This window comes from Thamnophis elegans, chromosome 1 (assembly GCF_009769535.1).
Source record: "Thamnophis elegans isolate rThaEle1 chromosome 1, rThaEle1.pri, whole genome shotgun sequence".
Classification (NCBI taxonomy): Eukaryota; Metazoa; Chordata; class Lepidosauria; order Squamata; family Colubridae; genus Thamnophis; species Thamnophis elegans.
Window position 1 is genome coordinate 111524417 of NC_045541.1, and position 20115 is coordinate 111544531.

At 38.6% G+C, this 20115-nt stretch overlaps 1 protein-coding gene across 2 annotated transcripts in view; it reads left to right on the forward strand.

Moving 5' to 3' along the window:
* The window catches only part of TMEM229B (transmembrane protein 229B), a 54047-nt gene extending 37588 nt beyond the window's left edge, over positions 1–16459 (forward strand). The window contains exons 2-4 of one of the 2 annotated variants that reach the window (XM_032236621.1): positions 1917–1965; positions 4332–4407; positions 12652–16459. In XM_032236621.1, coding sequence (XP_032092512.1) covers positions 1946–1965; positions 4332–4407; positions 12652–13182 — 627 coding nt within the window. In that variant the 5' untranslated portion in view covers positions 1917–1945 and the 3' untranslated portion in view covers positions 13183–16459. The remainder of the gene's footprint in view (positions 1–1916; positions 1966–4331; positions 4408–12651) is intronic. The other variant, XM_032236628.1, reaches the window with a different exon arrangement.
* The last annotated feature ends 3656 nt before the right edge of the window (positions 16460–20115 follow it).

Sequence of the window (20115 nt, forward strand, 5' to 3'; positions counted from 1 at the left end):
CAAAATAATGTGTGGTTTTTAACATTGTATGACCAAGTTTCAAATAGTATTGGGTACAAATAATGAACGTGCAGTTGATAAAACGCACAAACTCTTATTAAAAATGGAAGAAAAACAAGTGAAAGAATGGATAATAAAATGGGCTAAAGTTTTTGGTTATAATACAGGATACAGATGGAACAGTGGAAAAATATGCGGCTGAAAGAATTGAAATTTACACTGTGCTATAATCTTAAAGATAATTTTTATAAATGGATACACTATGGGTATACAGGTAGTCCTCAACGTTTAACAACAATTCAAAGTTATGACTGACCTCCAAAAAGAGTAATTATGACCTAGATCGAAGGTACTGATAATTGTCGTCCCCCCGCAGTCATGTGACCGAACTTCAGACACTCAGCAACATGGTCACATTTATGGCTATTTGCAGCATCCTGCAGTCATGTGACTACGTTTTACATCCGTTTTTCCAAAAACTGGCACTTATTTTCCCTATAAACCATGCCCATAGTGTACACATGGTTCACTTAATGACCATTGTGTTCACTTAATGACTGCTACAGCCACTTTATGACCACCACGTTCAATTAATCCTTGCCATAAAAAGGCTCGTAAAATTGGCCAACCCTTTTTATGACCAATACAACATACAACCATAATGAGCAGACTCCATTATGGTTGGACGTTGAGGAGTACCCATATATCACCAGAGTATGTTTTGTGGATATGTAAAATGTTAGAAAATTTTGGATTCAAATTCATACACTGCTTCAGAGCATTTCAAAGACTAACATACAATTAATTTTGGGATTGATAGGAAAACAGTTGTAAAAAAGTTATTTTGTTTTTGCGCATGATAATTTAAGCAAGATTATTATATGCACAAGATGGAAAGATTTGGCAGTACCCACACTGGAAGAATGGTTGGTGAAGACAATAAAAGTTGTTGAGATGGCTAAATTGACTTCTTTGATCAGAGAAAAGACAATATTTATTTTTCTTGTTGAATAGAAACCCGTTACAGACTTTTGCTTGAGTCAGAAAAAGTGAAGTTATGTTTTATGGTTTTAATGATTAGAAAGGAAAGTTCAGTGGTGGGTCTCCAGATTTTTTACTACTGGTTCGCTCCTGTGCTCTCGTGTTTGTGCACTCTCATGCGCTCGGGCGTGCGTGATGCTTCTGTGCATGGACAGAAGTGTCCGGGTGGGTGGGTGGAGCCTCCTACTGCCGCTACTACCAGTTTACCTGATCTGGGCCCAACATTGGAGCAACCCGCCTCTGGGAAAATTTATAGAAAAAAAGAGAGTTAGGTTGTAACCATGGAGTAAGAGGTAATTTTTAATTGTACTTATAAAAAGATTGGAAGCTGCTTGTCTGTAACTTTTTTCATTTCAAATTTTCTTCTACTTTTATCTACTTTCTCAAACCATTAGATTTCTCTTTGATTTCCTTACTTTTTTCACACTTTATATTATAAATAAATGTATATATTTTAAATATAAATAAAAGGTTTTCCAGGTCCACATCTGGTAACCTAGCTAATTTAAGACAGTTATTTGATACTGGAATAATCATCCTACCGGTGGCTGCTTTTAAAAGGTGAGCTTGAAAAGCCATTACCTTTATATGGGAAGAGATAAGTCACATTGTCTCTCTTAGTGTGCTCCCAGCTACTAAAGTCAAAAGCTTGTACTAAACAAGGAACACTAAGTGGCCTTTTATGACATACAGTACAATCCACAGATAGTGAAAGAGCTAATTTCTGTGCTGGCAGCAGTTTTAAATTGATCCAATTCCTTGGTGTGTCCTGGATGCTCCCAAGAGGTTTGTTTACAGCTCATTTTGATATGAGCATTTAGAGAATTATTTACTTTCCCCAGGATCTTACTTCACTTTTTAATTTTATTTTTTAGGAATTGTTTGTGGCCAGACATGCCCATGTATGTGGAGGAATCTCGGCAGGTGAGCTGTGAAATTGCTAATGTAACAATTATTTGTGTGACATGTGAGCTACCAAAAGGTCATGCGCTGCATTTTCAAGATTTTTTTTATATGTTTTATTATCTTTATACTCTGATCCTGTCTCCTGCTTTGGAGTAGTACCTACTGGTAGGTAGCTTCTGCTTACCTACCCTACGGTTGCCTTCCAATAGCCACCAATGTTTCCAAGAAAGAGGGCTTTCATTTCTGGTGAAAGATAAAACAAAAAGTGAAATAATTAATGGGCTACCTGCTAGCCAAACAGCAACAAGATGTGTGGCTAGAGGAATAAACTCTTCTCTTCATTGCCACCTCTTTCAAGAGATAGATCAATACCACAAGAAATACATGAAATCTAATGTTATTTTTTAAAAACAGGAAATGTAAATGTAATTCTTTACATTTTGAAATGCAAATATTCAATTTTGAAGAAGAGAAATCACACAACCGTTCAGATTATGTGGGAAGAGCACACTGATTAAAAAGGAAAATGCAACAGGCAACAAAATACTCTGAATAGACCACAAATTGGTAGACAACTGCTACAAACAGGATTTATCCATCCCACAGTCCCAGTAAAGAGGCAGGCAGTTACTGTGAAATATTGCCAAGAAAACTCCAGGGATCTGTTCAGGCAGTCACTAGGTCTCAACACTGACACAAAGGCACCGAAAATATTTAGATCCATGCTATAATAGGATTCAAGGCTAACCTTAAAATATACCTTCATAACTTTTAGACAGGGTTAATGAATCTTAGATTTAAGCAGATCAAAAACTCAATATAAATTCCTCATTAGATGTGTTAACTATTTCTACCGAAATAAAATATTCATTTAATAAATGCCCTCTTCCCTCCTGCTTTTCTATTTATCTGAACTTTCCCATAGATTCCTGGACATGTATGAGATGGCACAGCCCACTTATTTTCCAGCGTCTTTCCAAAAGCATATAGCTCATTTTAAAAGAGACAAAACTGGTTTTTTTTAAAATCTTCGGGAAAGGGAGAGGTTGGCGGGAATCTATGTGATGTATTGCATCTGTTTCTCATGAGAACTGATTCTGCTAAGGACACATTAAGTATTGAGAAAGTCTGTTGGCTGGCAAGAGAACCACACCCATGATGGTCCTACGAAGTCATTCACTAATGGACACAGAAAAACCACATATCTACCCTTATGCCTAACTGAAGGGGGGGAGGGAGTATAAAAAGTTCAAGCTACATTAAGTAAGACTCCAGAACTTGTCAGGCCCCACCTTGAACGAAACCACTTTTGGTACCAGCCTTGGTGCCAGCATGAAGAAAGTCCTCAATTAGACCCAAAGGATGTGAAGATCCTCTCTCACGTCTCCAGATAAGATATACACTCAGTGAAAAGATACCTTACAGCAGAGGTCCCCAACCCCCAGTCCATGGACTGACACCGGTTCACAGCATGCCAGCAACCAGGCCATCCAAACAAGTGAAGCTCCATCCGTAGGGTGCAGGCAGCATGCAAAACCACACCTCCCCCCACCCAATTCATGGAAAAACCTTTCTCCATGGAATTGATCACAGCTTGGGGGCCACTGCCTTATAGGAGTAAGCACCCTTTGTAGATTTTGATAGCAGGGTAGTAGATAGTTTAGTAGATAGAAGAGCTGTTCTTACAAGCATCTTGGCCCATATGATTTGGCAGACAAATATCTTGGCTATGTTATTTAGCAAGGTATTTGTCTGCCAATACAATGAAATTGATCCTTATCTTAAAGTACATAGTGCTAGAGTTTCTGTAATGTTAATATTAATTAGTTTTAAAATGGTCATTTCTTCACTTCTCTTTTCCGAAATGTACTCCAATAGTTTTGATTAACGAGAAAGTTCTGGGTGTAACTGCCCAACTTCTAGATTTCTCCATACATATTGTCTTTTTTGTGTCTCTTACAATCTGTCAGCCTCCCAAGTAGACCAGACAGGAAACACAACAAGATGAGTTAATTCCACTTTATTGAAAGACCACATTATCAGCAACTTTCAAGTCTGATAGTACAGATCTCCCACTATTTCTTTTACTGCCTGATAAGTTAGAGGAAATTCTTTCTAAGTTTCTTTTTATGTGTATTACTAAGTGGTGGGCCCTTCCCACTTTTATTTTAATTACTTGTTAATTTATAAAATACATTTATATGGCTGTCCAACTCACATAGGGTTACTTTGGGTGATTTACGTCCTCTGATTATTCCCTAGGCAGCATCTCTTCTCCCCACCCTGCAAGGTCATTTTCACATTACATTATATAATCAGTTACTTCCTCTGTTACTGAATGTGCTATCCTTATGTTTTGAGTTACAACTTTTTATTTCCCACAGTCTTCTTTCTTTAGTAAACTTCAAACAAAATGAAACAGCCATGTGGTTCAATGAACGGGAGAAACCCAGCAAAATGGTAATTGGCTGATGACGGTGAAACTTGGACATTGATCCTGTCTTGACTTTGCTTAATCATTTGACTCATTTGATCTTCTTTTATAATTTGTTTTTATCCTATATATCCTCTTATGCAGGATGGCTTGGCAGTTTGACAGGGACTGACTGACTGACAGCTTAAAACTAAAGGTTAATGTAGGTCAGATAATTTAAAGAAAGAAAAAGAAAAGCTGAAAGCTAGATCAAAGGGGTATAATATGGATCTAACCTTTTTAATCATTATGGGCATATTTGTCCTGTTGAGAACATGTAATTCTAGAGAAATTAGGCAATCAGAAAATGCTCATTTACTAAAAGGCAAATTGGTGAGGATACATCACGTGTCTCATCAACTCCAAGATGATTTTTGTATTTTCAACTTAGCTTTGAAGGGGACAAACCTTCCCAAACAAAATGGTGGATTGATGCTATCCACCATTTTTTATTTTCCAACAATGCCTGTAAACACACATATGGGGCATTCTTTGAAATATTTGTCCTGCTAAGAACATGTAATTCTAGAGAAATTAGGCAATCAGAAAATGCTCATTTACTAAAAGGCAAATTGGTGAGGATACATCACGTGTCTCAACAACTCCAAGATGATTTTTGTATTTTCAACTTAGCTTTGAAGGGGACAAACCTTCCCAAACAAAATGGTGGATTGATGCTATCCACCATTTTTTATTTTCCAACAATGCCTGTAAACACACATATGGGGCATTCTTTGAAATATTTGTCCTGCTAAGAACATGTAATTCTAGAGAAATTAGGCAATCAGAAAATGCTCATTTACTAAAAGGCAAATTGGTGAGGATACATCACGTGTCTCAACAACTCCAAGATGATTTTTGTATTTTCAACTTAGCTTTGAAGGGGACAAACCTTCCCAAACAAAATGGTGGATTGATGCTATCCACCATTTTTTATTTTCCAACAACGCCTGTAAACACACATATGGGGCATTCTTTGAAATAATGAGAATGCTTATCCATTGCAATTTTGTTCTTCTTTAAAAAGAAAACAAAATGGTCTTGAAAAGAAGGTTATGGGACAAGGAATGTGGACAAGGGAAAAGTCTGTGGACATACTGAGGTCTGTAGATATTACTTTAAAGGTCCTAATTTAAAATAAACTCCAAGCTGGAAACAGCTCACTAGGTTTTCTCAAACATGATCTTTACAGTTCAAATAAAGCAGAGTTATTGAAGCAGTTTCAAATAGATTAGAAACCTTCGCTGTAAGAATTTTCACTTTCTGCCTGAGACTAAGATCTAAGCGCATAGCCATATTAAACTGGTGGGGGAGTTGCATGCTACGATTTATGTGGGGTTTGGATTGCATCTTAATTATATCATGTAAGCTGAATGATAATGCTGCAAATGAATTGTGGAAAGTGATACTTATGTGTTACTCTTGTCCAAATCTCATTTTAAAAATAGTAAGGGAAAAAGCTTTCTTTTTTTGCTATGTGCCTTTGTTAGACTAGATGGAAACAGTCATAAAGCAGAGCTGGGAGGCTCGTTGAGGCGAAAGCCAAAGTTTTCTCCCTATTTCACAGCAGGCCAGATGTTATCTAGGAAAAGTGTTTCAGAGAGGTAGCTAGCTATCAGATAATCTCCCTTAGAAACTCCATCAAAGGCACAGCAATGAACTAAATATTCTTGCAAGCAGAGTAATGGCTCAAATAAACATCCAAACAATTCTTATTGTTAGGGAAGCACTGTAGATGTATTCTAAGAACTCTACAGCTTTTCCTCTGTCACCCTGTGACCTATCTAAATCTGACTTTAATTCCCCCCTCTTCCCTCCTGCCCTTCCAGCTACATCAATAAACTAGCATTTCTAAATCTTGGCAGTTTGAAGATGTGTGGACTTCAACTCTCAGAATTCCCTAGCCAGCCATACCTATCCCCGACAAGAAAGCCTGTCCCTGAAACCCATCCCTAGGTAGATCTTTTTTTTAAGTAACAAAGGGATATAAAGCAATATTTCTGAGTCTCCTCCCACAGAAATGACCTATTTTTCTTTGCCAAGCATTCACTGAGTCTCTCTAGAGAGAAAATCCTCTAATCTTCAATCCGAAGTTGATAAAAGATGAGAGGTTGCCTTCTGCCCATCCACATGTTCAACACTCAGCCTTTTATTGGTGGGATTAGAAATGTCAGATAAGGGAAAGGAGATGGTACACCAGGTAGGGTCTTGGCATGTCCAAATGTTTTCCAGGAAGTGCTAGTAGAAAAGAGCAGTGACCAGGGGTGAAATTCAGCAGGTTCTGGAGAACCAGTAGCGGAAATTTTGAGTAGTTCAGAGAACTTGCAAATACCGCCTCTGGCTGGCCCCAGAGTGCGGTGGGAATGGAGGTTTTGCAGTATCCTTCCCCTGCCACGCCCATCAAGCCACGCCCACAGAACCGGTAGTAAAAAAAAATGAATTTCACAACTGACAGTGACCTCAGTCAAAGCAAGCTGTACCTAGTGCCCTAGTTGCTTATTTAAAGTGTAGAGAGGTGGCTGGGATGGGACCAAGGACGGAGAAGATAGTTTCTTGACTTACTTCACTGAGAAATGGAAGATTCGACAATGGCTAGTCAGTCTGGTGAAGTGATTCAGGAATCAGGCTAGAAACCAGGAGACTGAGAGTTCTAGTCCCACCTTAGGCATGAAATCAACTGGACCTTGGCCCAGTCACTTTCTCTCACCTCTAGGAAGAATCTTGTCAAGAAACCTGCAAGGACTTTTTCAGGCATGATTGAATGGAAGGTGTGGGGCAGGTAAAGGCGATGCAAGACGCTGCCAGGGAAGAGAACCCTAATAAGCAAGAAAGAATCCTAATTAAAGAGAAAGGTTAACTTGCTATACAGATAAATCTACAAACATATTCTCTTCTGTTTATACTATTCCGGGTTTCCTACGGGGGCATTTTTGCCTTTCCCCAGCCCTGCTGAAGCCTGAAGAGTACTTCCGGGGGTTGGGGGAAGGCGAAACTGCCTCCTTTTTTGCAAAAAATGGCCCATTTCTTTTGCAAAAATGGGATGTGGGGGTGGGGCTTCGGGAGGCCAAAAGTGGCTGTATAAGACACACCAACATTTCCACGCTCTTTTATGAGGGAGAAAGGTGCATCTTATACTCCTAAAAATACGGTGTATATATAGTTAGGATATCTAAAGTGCCTCCTTCAGCAATTTGCATTCTTCAGCAAAGGACCTGTGATATATCCCATCACACAAAAAGTATACATTGATTTGTCTGTGAGACATGGTTACTTCTGTCTCACTTTAGTAGCAGGTGCTAGGTGAAAAGCCTTGTGCAGGAGGTTGGATTAGCACCAGTTGACTGAACGTTTAATAGGCAATAGAATAGGCAATATTTGGCTGTGCTGTTTACAGCATTAGTCTTGCTTTCACACTGGTTACAAAGAAGGATCCATGCCTTTTTTATTTTGCTTCAGAGATGATATTCTATTACTGTAATCTTGTTTTAAGCTACATATTGCCGTGGAGTTTTGGTAAGTAGAAAAGCATTTTGAGCATATTCTATAACATCCTTCTTCCACATGGAACTCTCTAGATGTGTTGGGCTACCTAATCCCACAGTTCCAGTTAGCATAGCCTTTGGTATTTTCCCCATATTTCTCTTGGTTCATATTTTGTATTTTTTGTATTATACACATCATTTGTTCCATGCATATTTTCAAGAAGAGTTTTGCAATATTTGTGCAGCTGCCTGTTGAACAGAGGAAAAAAAGAAGCTTACCGGTGGAGTAGAATAAAACATTCTGTGGCTTGTCCTGAATGTCATAAAAGTCACCAAGAACTTATACCTTTTGGCACAGCCGGACATGAAGATATAAACACTGCTTCCTGTACTCTTTTAAATATGCTCTTACCTACTTCAGTCCCAAGTCAGCAAAATTCTTTTATGACTTCATCAATGACAATTTCATAAGCTTCAAAAAGGCTGGGCAAGATCCAGCTTAGGGAGCAGGGGATAATGTGCCACATTCAGGAGGCCTAAAGCTGGATTTCTGGCCTGAAAATGTCTCTTTGGGGGGGTTGTTGTTGTTTTAATTACTACTATAGAATAGGCAAAGGCAGAATGTCAACAGCATTGTCTTAATCGGACATGGAGAACCCTTTGATACCAAGTAGGTACTATCATTGCCTTTCTATGTAAGCATGACCCATAGAGGTAACAAATGTTCTTCTCCTGAGGTGAAATGAAGAGGTCCTAGCGCAACGGACAAAAATAAATACAAAAGTGAATATTTTGATTCAGCAGATCATTAAGCTAGTCTTCCTGGCTCCATTCGTCTTCTTTCTTCCCAGCACCAGCCCTGCTATGTCTCATCTTCCTGGAAGGACAGGTTTCCCTGGGGGATGGGAAAACCCTGTTTTCTCTCACAGAGGCTTCTGACATAAAACACAAATCTATTTGGGCAAAACATTTCAGTCCTGTGCTTTGCTATAAAAGCTTTCCGAGTGGTTCTCCAGAATGAATTTTTAAAAAAATCCTCGCTCTGAAATGTGTAATCTGAGAGATGCAAAAAAGAAAAAAAAGAAGTGAGAGAGAGAAAGAAAACAGTAAACCTGAACCCAGCCACTGCTACAAAATCCTAATAAAGCCACTGGGATGGAAAAAAGTCCAGGTAGAGGAGAAGTCCACACCGTTGGTCCCTCAGCAATGCTGATGCTATGGCCTTGCCTCTTAGCTCTCTCTCTTTCTGCTCTGCAGCCTGATGAAAAGCCACAGCAGGTCATTGATGGTGGGATAGTCCTTGGCTCCCCAAGGACAGATGGAGTTAGTTGGCATGATGCAATAGCTAGAGGGCTGGGTTGGAAGACCACCCCAGCTACCATTGACAATATGGCATTTTTCACTAAACTGCGTAGAATGTCTTCTACCCCCATATGATTCCCTTTCCCTGTTGGTATTGGAGCCTGCCAGTGGCCAGCACAGCTAGCAGCAGATTTGGACAGTGAAAAGGTTGGGGAGGAACATGGGCCAGTCCTGGAGTCTGGGGAAGGCTCTGATGAGGGCTCTGTGTTGAAGGCAAAAAGGGGGCAAGAGCCAATGCCAGTTATCAGCTGCCTTCAGAGTCAGACATCAGCGAGGCAGATGAACAACTGAAGCCTGTTCCCAGTGTGTGCATGCACAGAATTGCCAGATGAAGGGAGCAGCTAAAGAATAGGGCTTGACTTGAGAGTAAGGCCACAAGTGGATGATGAATGGCCCCTCCCTGAGGAAATAAAAGAGTGAAAGGGGAGTGGGGTTTGCAGGAGACAATTAGTTCGCTTAATTGGTTTGTGACACTCTGAGATTCCTTGCCAAGTTTTGCAGATATCAGCCTATCAGCTCTCCAAGCCAGATAAGGTCTGTGACTGTAAATCCTCCCTTGAAGGACTTTGCTGGATGTGAATGAGCAGAATTCACAGTAAAATAACAAAAGAGGTTTTTGTCAGGACAAGGAGTCCATTGTTACTTCCTGCTCCGCCCTCAGGTGCTTTGGAGAACAGGTTGACCCCATCTTATCTGTGACAACCCCTCAAACATTGAAAGCTGCTATCACATCAACCCCAGTCCTTCATTAGTCTAGACATGCCCAATTCCTGAAATCATTCTTTGTGTTCTATCTTCCAGCCCTCCAGTTTTGTCTGTTGCTCCATCAATAGCAGAGCACTATGTATTTCAGTGTTACTGAAGGGTTCGCTAAATATTTTTATTTTGGAGTTAATACAAAGTCTTGATTTGAGCAAGAATACACTTAGGACAAAGTATATTCAGAGAACTGGAGAACTGGAGAACTTGTAGTGGAAATTTTCAGTAGTTTGGAGAACCAGTAAATACCACCTCTGATTGTCCCCACCTCCATCTATTGTCTGCTTCCCGAATCCCAGCTAATTGGGAGGAAATGGGGATTTTGCAGTAACTTTCCCCTAAGTTGGTAGAAAATGAAGATTTTACAGTATCCTTCCCCTGCCATGCCCTCCAAGCCACGCCCACAGAACCAGTAGTAATTTTTTTTGAATCCCACCACTGAGTATATTGGACCTGAAATGAATCTTTGCACTGTATCTATATATTTGTATATGATTGTGAGTTGAAGTTGAGGATAGTGGCTGATGAACATAGGCATAGATGGGAGGGATTTAATTTGGTCAAAACTGCTTGAAATCCATTTTATTGTTGAGATTCTATGTTTCCACCAGGCCATCTACAAGGCAGACAGTATCACTGGAGCCAAGTGTTTACCGATAGTCCTTGACTTACAACAGTTCATTTAATGACTATTCAAAAATTACAATGGTACTGAAAAAAGTGACTTATGACCACTTTTCACACTTAACAACTGTTGCAGCATTCCCATGGTCACATGATCAAAATTCAGATGCTTCTCAACTGACTCATATTTACGAGGGTTGCAGTGTCCCGGAGTCATGTGATCACCTTTGGCAACATTCTGACAAGCAAAATCAATGGGGAAGCAGATTCACTTAACAACTAGCTGGGTTTCCAACTGAACATCTGCAGTGATTTGCTTAACAACTGTTTCAAGGAAGGTCATAAAATGGAGCAAAACTCACATAACAAATGTCTCATTTAGCAACAGATACGTTGGGCACAGTTGTGCTTGTACGTTGAGGGCTACCTGTACTATGTTTCGTTTTTTCAGTGTCATCTGTTGCAAATTCTTCCTCCTCATTCTTGATATCAAATCAACTTAAACATTATATTGGAATAAGAATTTGAAACATGAGAGAGGAAATAGGAGTATTTTAAGGGCAAAGGGTGAGCAAATATGGACCTCAATTATCTAGCCAAATTATCATTTTGATATATCTGTGCTCACCCATTATTTTTGTTGCCCTCTCACAGTTTTAAAACATGTATGATACCTAGGTCATTTTCACTACTTTTCTATTCTTTGGTATTTCACCTGTCTTTCTTTCATTTCCAGTCCTCCGTTAAGCTTTCTATTTGGATTAGAGCTGTACAAATCTCTTGGCTAAGCAGTCTGATGAATCAATATGTTACACCTTAAACTGGCTTGTTTGGTTTTGGCTTATGTGTTGTATGAGTCCAAACACTGTTATTCTGTATCCCGCAGAGAGGATAAAAGTCACTGAACTGCATACAGACTGGCAATGCATTAAATTATATTTTGGTTCTAAATGTAAATTAAACATTTGGCTATGGAACTGGAGCAGACATCTATGAGTGTTAGTGATTCCTTAAAACATACATTTTTCTATACAATGTGTAGTGTTATGATGAGTATAATTGGATATGAATATTGAATGGTACCCATGTAAGGAAGATTAGCAATCCCTTTGGATTATACATAAAGGTTAATAATAATAATAATTAAAAAAAACTTAGATACAATTAAAGTTTTGATTATTAGGGAGGAAATGTTATGATACAGGATATAGTCAAATAAAGGAGGGATAAGAGTAACAACGTATATATAGATATGGGTATAACATAAGGAAACTGGATGTAAACTTTAAACAGTGATTTGGAAAGGAGGATTAGAAAACTTTGTTATTAAATATTATGGATGTTTAGCTAGAACAGGACATAAGGATTTAGTGTTAGTGGAGGATTTTAGAAATAGTAATTGAAAGGCCAGTATGTGGTTATGTATTAAATTTTGGTATATTTTATGATGAAGGACGCTTAAACAATTACAGTCAAATGAAAATGGAGATATAATGATGGTGACATGTATAAATATTTGAGTTAAAATACTTAAGTTAATATGAATTATGTTTGTTGACTGTGGAAGAGATGCACGAAAGTCTTTTTGTAACAAACTGATACACTTTCTATAGCATGTAAAGAAGGATGATGTATTTGTTTTAAATGAAAAATTTTAAAAAATTAAAAAACCATACATTTTTCTAGGGTTGCGCACCTACTGTGGGAGCCCAGAAAAAGATGCTGTTTCTAGGAAGGCAACAGTACCTGTAGTGATTACTCAGAAGTCCTTTTGAGTATTTAGACCTGAAGTACAGTTCATTTCTAAATTTAAACCCAAAGCAGGTACTCCTCCCATTTCCTAATTGTTGCCAGTTGCCTCCAGTTTTTATTCTATACTTTAGTCAGCAATTTTAGGCTCTGGACACATTTTGGCTACCTATTGCAATGATACATATTGTGTACATCAAGATCTGGCTCCGGTAAGATTAATGGCTTTCTCTCTGTGTGTCTATTTCCTTGCAGAGTTCCTGCTGGGGACTGTGTGGCAGGATGGCAGCTGCAGAACCTTTGACTGCTTTCTCCCGTTGGTACCTATATGCCATTCATGGCTACTTCTGCGAGGTGATGTTCACAGCTGCTTGGGAGTTTGTAGTCAACTTTAACTGGAAGTTCCCAGGTGTCACCAGTGTATGGGCACTCTTCATCTATGGGACATCCATCCTCATTGTAGAAAAGATGTATCTGTACCTGAAGGATAAGTGTAACATACTAGTGCGCTGCCTGATTTACACTCTATGGACGTATCTTTGGGAGTTCACAACTGGCTTCATTCTGCGCCAGTTTAATGCCTGCCCATGGGACTATTCACAGTTTGACTTGAACTTCATGGGCCTCATAACCCTGGAGTATGCCATCCCATGGTTCTGTGCAGCATTTATCATGGAACAGCTAGTCATCAGGAACACCCTGCGTTTGCGTTTTGATGAGAATGCTGAACCAGGTGTACCCACGTCTGTTGCAACCTTGGCCAATGGTCATGTGAAAACTAACTGAATTGTACTTTAGACTACACTAAGACTAAGCAATCTCTCCTGCCCCTTCATTAGAGACTTGGGATGATGGCCTCAACAGCAAAACTCCTGTTTCCTTTATGATAAACAAACCTCCTTGGTTTGGAGGTATGCATGAAAAAGTGGAATCAGTAGGTTTTCTATGAATTTTATTCTCTTTCTCTCTCTTGGTTCCTTTTTTTAAAAAAAACTGCAAGTATCATTGTCAACTACCTGTTGACTAGATAGTTTGATTTATAACTTACTCAGAAAACAGTTCTGTGATCAGTACTTTATTCTATCTGGGTTAGAAAAAACAAAAGGCTGGCCCAAATTGTTCAAATAACATTAGTAGGCACAGATCTCCCCAGTTGACTTAGTGATTGGCTTATATTTCATTCAGGTGCTTGCTTGCAACCAATACCTCCCATGGGACCTGAGATGCTGCAGAGTCAAGGAAAAACCAATTCCTATTGAAAAAGCCCAACAAAATGGCAGACTACTATGGAGATAGAACTTGCCCTGTTGTGTGCTTTTCTTAAAGCTTTTTTAAGTTGCACCACAGTGTATATTATTATGGTGCTGGACATCCTGCTGACTTTCTATAAAATTATTACTTTTTGAATCACCCATTCTGACGCTCACTAGAGAGTTTGTTTGCCACTCTCATGTACCTATTTTTTAAATAAAGAACTATTTTGCTGGATAAAGTCAATCATTGCTGTACAACCTGCATTATAGATATGTAGGCAAAAGTAGGAGAAAAATGGCTAAAAGTCATCCCTACCTCCTCCTCCTCCTTCTCCTCACACTTTCTGGTGGAACTCAACAGGAGGGCTGATTCTTGCTAACTTTCATTGTGACTGTTTACACATCATCCAAATCTTCTCTGGCTTCCTCTATGGGGAATTTTCTAGTCTCAGAAATCCAAGTGTCTAAAAAATGGACTACTGACATCACATTGAAATCTTTCTTTGATGCCTGGATTCATTGGGAGTTGGAATCCTGCAGGACAGACTCTTGAAAGGCCCGTGGTCAAATCTTTTTTGTATTGATCTTCTCAGCGCTGGTGTTCTCAATGTACAAATGGCACAATTAGCAGTGCGGCAGTATCTCTTTATAAAGCTATTTATGAGCAACTGTTGATGGTATATCACTGTTGGCTGGGGAGGAATTTTGAAGGATCAGCCTTCAAGATGGTCCAAGTGAGTGGAAAAAATAACCCAAAAGGGCTGCAGATATTCTGAAGTCTGGGACCAAAGTGAGTGTCCCAAGAGAAATATGGGATAGACAGGGGCGGTTAAAGAAGAAATAGCCACAAACAAGAAGGGATTCTTTCTGCAGCCAGCAAAAGAATCTGTTCTTTAGGTGCATAGAATGAAAGAGAAATTTAAAAAAGGGAAGGAAGTCACTTGAACTAAATACATCCAATAGCTTTAAGAAGATATGCTATCACTAGGCTTCTTGGACCAGGAAGAAGTCCAGATATCATTTGCATAGAATGGAGTACACTGAGACAGAATTGCACCAGCAATGGAATGGGCTTGTACTTTTGTGGTGGCAACACTTCTTTTATTTAAAATGAGGCTGTCTTCTTGTTTGGTAAACAACTGTTAATTTTTAACTACCTGGCAGTTATTGTATTTCGGATCTCCTTGCCTGATAGGTTAGGACCACCGTTTGAGGAACTCTCTGCCCCCAGTTTCCACTGCCAGGGAACTCTGGGATTTCTACTTGTAACCCACCTGATGGCAATAGATTTGGTAAGGTTGAGTTCTGTTCTAGGAACAACAAAATGGGCAAGCTGCTACCCTGAGTAAAAGTTGTGTGGTCTTGATTAAGAACGAAGCTAATATTAACTTGATTGATATATTCAGAGTGTGATTATTTTATTTCTTTACATTTCCCCACAGACCTGATATCCATTGCTGGTAGTGGATGAACAGGAATATTAGCAGTGGAAGTATTCCCAGGTCTACCCTACTGTATTTATTCTCCTGACACATTTAACAGGATTAAACTTTGTAATTTATATATACACCTTCTTATAATTCTTCCTTTTTTATTTTTATTCGCTTTTGATCGAAACTATGTTTCAGGGAAAGGAGGGACCATGAAGAGGAGAAACCTCTATTATTAGCCCTGTAACAAAGGCTATCTATACTAAAAAAAAAAAATAAGAAGGTGGAGTGAATCATATTTGTTTTACACCTGGCAGGAAATGGGCTACATTTGCACTTTCTGTAACCATCATCTGTGACGCCTTGGAAAAGGCTAAAGACCTTCAGTCTTGCCATTACTTGAAGATATGAATTCTTGGTTCACTTGAACTCCTTGAAATCATGCTACAGGGGTTAGTAAATTGATGAGAATGATGTTATCCATTCAGTCGTGTCTGTCTCTTGCATTACAAATGCACTAAATGAAGGTTAAAGGTAGTAAAATTACTGACTACAAAGGAGTTGGATTTTTTGCTGGTAATACCATTTCCTTGCATTTGACGATGCTGTAATATAATTCCATATTCTTTAGGGATTAGAGACTATAATCTGATTCTAAATGACCTGATGTTTCAGAGTGGGTGAATAATTATGACATTCTGCAAACCTGTTGCATTTTCCTCTGTCACATCAGCACCTTCTAAAACTTACTTTATGTCATTTTCTTTGTGCACAAGTGTATCCATGCACAAACACAGAAAATCTGTATGCCAGAAACGAGGCTGAGCTATAATTATTAATATTGTTGGTGCAGAAATCTTGAACCTGGTGTGTTTGAGATGCATTGGACAAATCCCCAGGCAGTATGTCTGGAGGCACCAGGTCAGGGAATATTCAACATCCATCAGATAATTCATTGATTGGGTAAATTTCCTTTAATTCAATGCCAAATTCTCTCCAGGTTATACTATTAGCCAGACTGTGCAAATCTTATTTCTGGTCTGGAGAAAATCAACTTACTGTCAGCCAGAGATTTTTCATTTTTTATTTTATTTGTTACTTTTCTTTTTTTCTCAATTCAAATGGATGTGAGGGTGGTGGGAAAAGAACTACTGATGTTTTATTACTGAATTATAGATGGCAGTTATATTATTGATAATAATCGCCAAAAAGCAGTGGAGGATGCACTGGCATCTGAAATGCATAATAATGAAATAACGCACTTAAATTTTTGCTTGTATGCGTATCCTCCTCCATAAATTAAAATTGCCTGTTTAAATTCACCAGCAATAAAAAAAAACTTGTGGTTTGTTCATTTTGCCCTCTGTCACTTATAAAATGGCTTGTGATTTAAACTCTGAAAAATTGAGATGGACAGAGAATGTCTGTAGGTGATGAACTTTCTTATGCACACCCCAAATTCAAAAGCATGTCATCTTTTAAAAGGATAGAGAACCCAACAGTCTATTTAGTATCCATATTTTGTTAGACAGCTGTCCTGCCCTGTCCCATCCTGTCATATCAGTCTTCTCAAATGAGCTTCATTCACATGTCCTGAATTTAACTTAGATAAATTCCTGGTCATCACAGAAGGCTCTAAAAAACTGGAATAATCACAAAAGCTCCAGCATCATGTTTTAGTTTGGCATTGGGCACCATATAAAAAAGGCACATTTTGTCTAAAATGTGTTGGGCCTGGACCCAAGCTCACAGGGGCTTCTAGCAGTGTGAAAAATGATTCTACCATGTCATAATCCAAGAGTCTTTCCTAATCTAAGGCTCACAATCTAAGGTCTCTGACAGATGTTCCAGATGCTGTATTCAAAAAAAGTGACTCTGGTTGGTAGATTAGATTTATATTTAATTAAAATTAAGTTAAAATATTTGAGCCCAGTGACTATGGCAACTTGAATTTAATAATTTTCCCCTTGACCACATTAAAAAGTATAATTTTTGATCCACCCAAGATTTCAGGAGCTTCTTATAGCTCTGAATTAGAGATATTCTATTTTGGAGACATTTTATTGTTCCAGCATGACTTAACTTTTAGTTTACATACCTTTTACTGTAAGTAGGGGAAGCTTTTTCTGAATATATGAGCATGAAGATGATTCAGACTTTTTTCAGAAGTTTTCTTTTCAGAGTGCTTCCTAATATGCAGAGAAGTGAACAGAAGACAACAGAAAATATATTAACGCAAATCAAATGAAACAACAAGCATTTTACTCTCTGATTTGTCAAAATATGCAAAATGAACCATGTTATATTTCACTAGAATAAAATATTTTCAAAATTGCTTTCATTCTGCTGACCTGTTTGGAACATTGCAGAATAATCAAACTTCCTCCATACCTTTTAAAAAAAGAATGCCAGCCAAGCATAATGCATTAAAATACATTTTATATATATACATTTTATCCAAAGTACAGTTATATTACTATATCTATCTATCTATCTATCTATCTATCTATCTATCTATCTATCTATCTATCTATCTATACATATACATACACACAAACATACATACATACATACATACATACATATATATATATATATATATATATATATATATATATACAAACACACACATATATACATACATACAATACCAACAACAGAGAACAGTTTCAGTTCAGATTAGCAGACAAATCCAGACTAGTTTTGTTTCAGAGTTTAGAGCTTAAAGCTAAGCCACGCCCAGACTTCTTACATAAGTTTCTGTTCCAAATCAGCATCATTGGCTGACCTGTTACCATGCCTATTCATTGGCTGGCCTTGTTACCATGTCTCTGCCAGTTCATGAATATTCTGACAGATTTTCATGCGCGTGTCAAGAATTGTCAAGAATATGACAATTAGTTCTGGGCTAATATAGAAAGCTCTGGAGGCCCAAGGTAGGCCTTCCCAATGGGTTCTATATGGATGAAAACCTTTAAGCATCTAGCATAGCCGGGCTATGAAGAAAAGATGAGGTTCACTTGGCTACTTCTTTCTCACTGTGGCCACAGTAATGGAGATTGGGCTCCCATGAGACTCTCCTTGCCTCAGTGACCCAAAATAGGCCTTTCCCTCTCATCTTCAACCTCCTGCACTCACAACCTGCAACTATCTTCATTAACCTCAAGAATAACCATTAGAGGACAGCAGAAATATTTTTCTTCTACAGGTGGCCCTTGACTTATGATCACCATTGAGCTCAAAATTTATGTTGCTAAGTGAGACATTTGTTAAACGAATCTTGTCCCATTTTGCGACCTTTCTTGTCACAGTCATTAAGTGAATCACTGCAGTTGTTACGTTGGTTACATGGTGGTTAAGCTTCCTAATTGATTTTGCTTGTCAAAAGGTGATCACATGACCCCGGGATATTGTGACAATCATAAATATGAGTCAGTTGTCAAACATCTGGATTTTGATCACGTGACTATGGGGATGCTACAGAAGTCGTAAGTGTGAAAAACGGTCATGTCACTTTTTTAGTGCCATTGTAACTTTGAGCAGTCACTAAATGAAGTATTGTAAGTCGAGGACTATATATTTTGATTGCCTTCTAATGGCAATTCTAATGGCTTTCTGGAGTTTTGCAGCCCAATATGCAAATTAAATGACCAGCATTTTTGTAGGTGTGGAGCAAGAAATGGAGGCAAGGATTACCCCAGAAGGCATCCTGTGCATACCAGCATTGTTTCTGTTTTTGACTGTTCCTAAGGATTCTATTGTCAGCATTCCAAGTATCATGCAGAATTAAATGAGAGTCTAAGGCAAAACAATCCTTAAAGTTCCAATTTAATAAGTCAGACATCTTGGCACATCTGTGGAATCCCAATTTTGGAAGTTACCTAGGATTCTCACCCAGTTGAAAGTTTATGAACTTGTCCCCACACCCACAAATCCAATCTTCTTCCATGCTGGCATCTCCACCCAGCTGGTTCCGGTCAGGTGCAGAGGTGCGGAGACAAAAGATGACCTTGGGCTTCTAGAAAAGAATGACAACAACACATTCCACAATTCTACTCCTTTCTATTCCCCCCTCCCAACTACTACACTAATAAACAGCATAATGAAATAAGAGCGAGTGTGGCAGGCCAAAGATCCTAAAAGGGATATAACTGCAGGCCTGCAGTTGAGATCAGCACGACAGCAATAAGTAGTAATATAATCACCATTTGAAACATTCAGGTAAATGTCTGTTTAAAATTGTGAGCAATTCACTAAGATGATTGCCATGAAAAATACGGCTTGCTTATATTTTCTTTTTTTTTTCTTTTTTATGATAGCAATAAGATCTAGGCTTATATATGTCCTCATGCCGCTTCACAGCACTCTCTAGGTAGTTTACAATGTTGAAGCATTTTTTGCATATTTGCCCCAACAACCTGGGTTCTCATTTTACCAACCTTGGAAGGATGGAAGGCTGAGTCAATCTTGTGAGCCCCATCGGGTTCAAACTCCAGGTTGCAAATGGTGATCAAATAATTGCAGTTCATTTTTGGCGTTAAATATGAACAAGTTGCCAAGTGCCAGAAATGCAGTTATGTAACTGTGGGGGTGGGGGAGGGCAATCATTTACAAGAGCCAGAGGTCATAAAACATCTACTCTGTTAGATGAAAGACATGAAAGATCATTAAATGGCAGATTATAAAAGGGCTTAAATGGCAATTTTAAAAGGGCTGGCTCTCCATCTTACAATGGCTGGCAAGCCACTCCCACCCGGTCACATGGCCGGCAAGCCACTCCCACAAAGCAGGCCACACCTACAGAAGAGGTTCTAAAAAAATTTGAAACCCACCACTGGTATGAATAATGAGTTTACAATGGGTTACTTTTGTGGGTTTGTTATCACATTTGGATTTAATATCCATACGTTTGTTAATATTTCAGTACAAGAATCAATATAGTCTAAAGATGTAACTGTAGCTTTAAATTACATATAAAAATCCTGGACCTTATCACTTTATGAAGAACTTTGGACTTATTGAGCATAGGGTGCAAC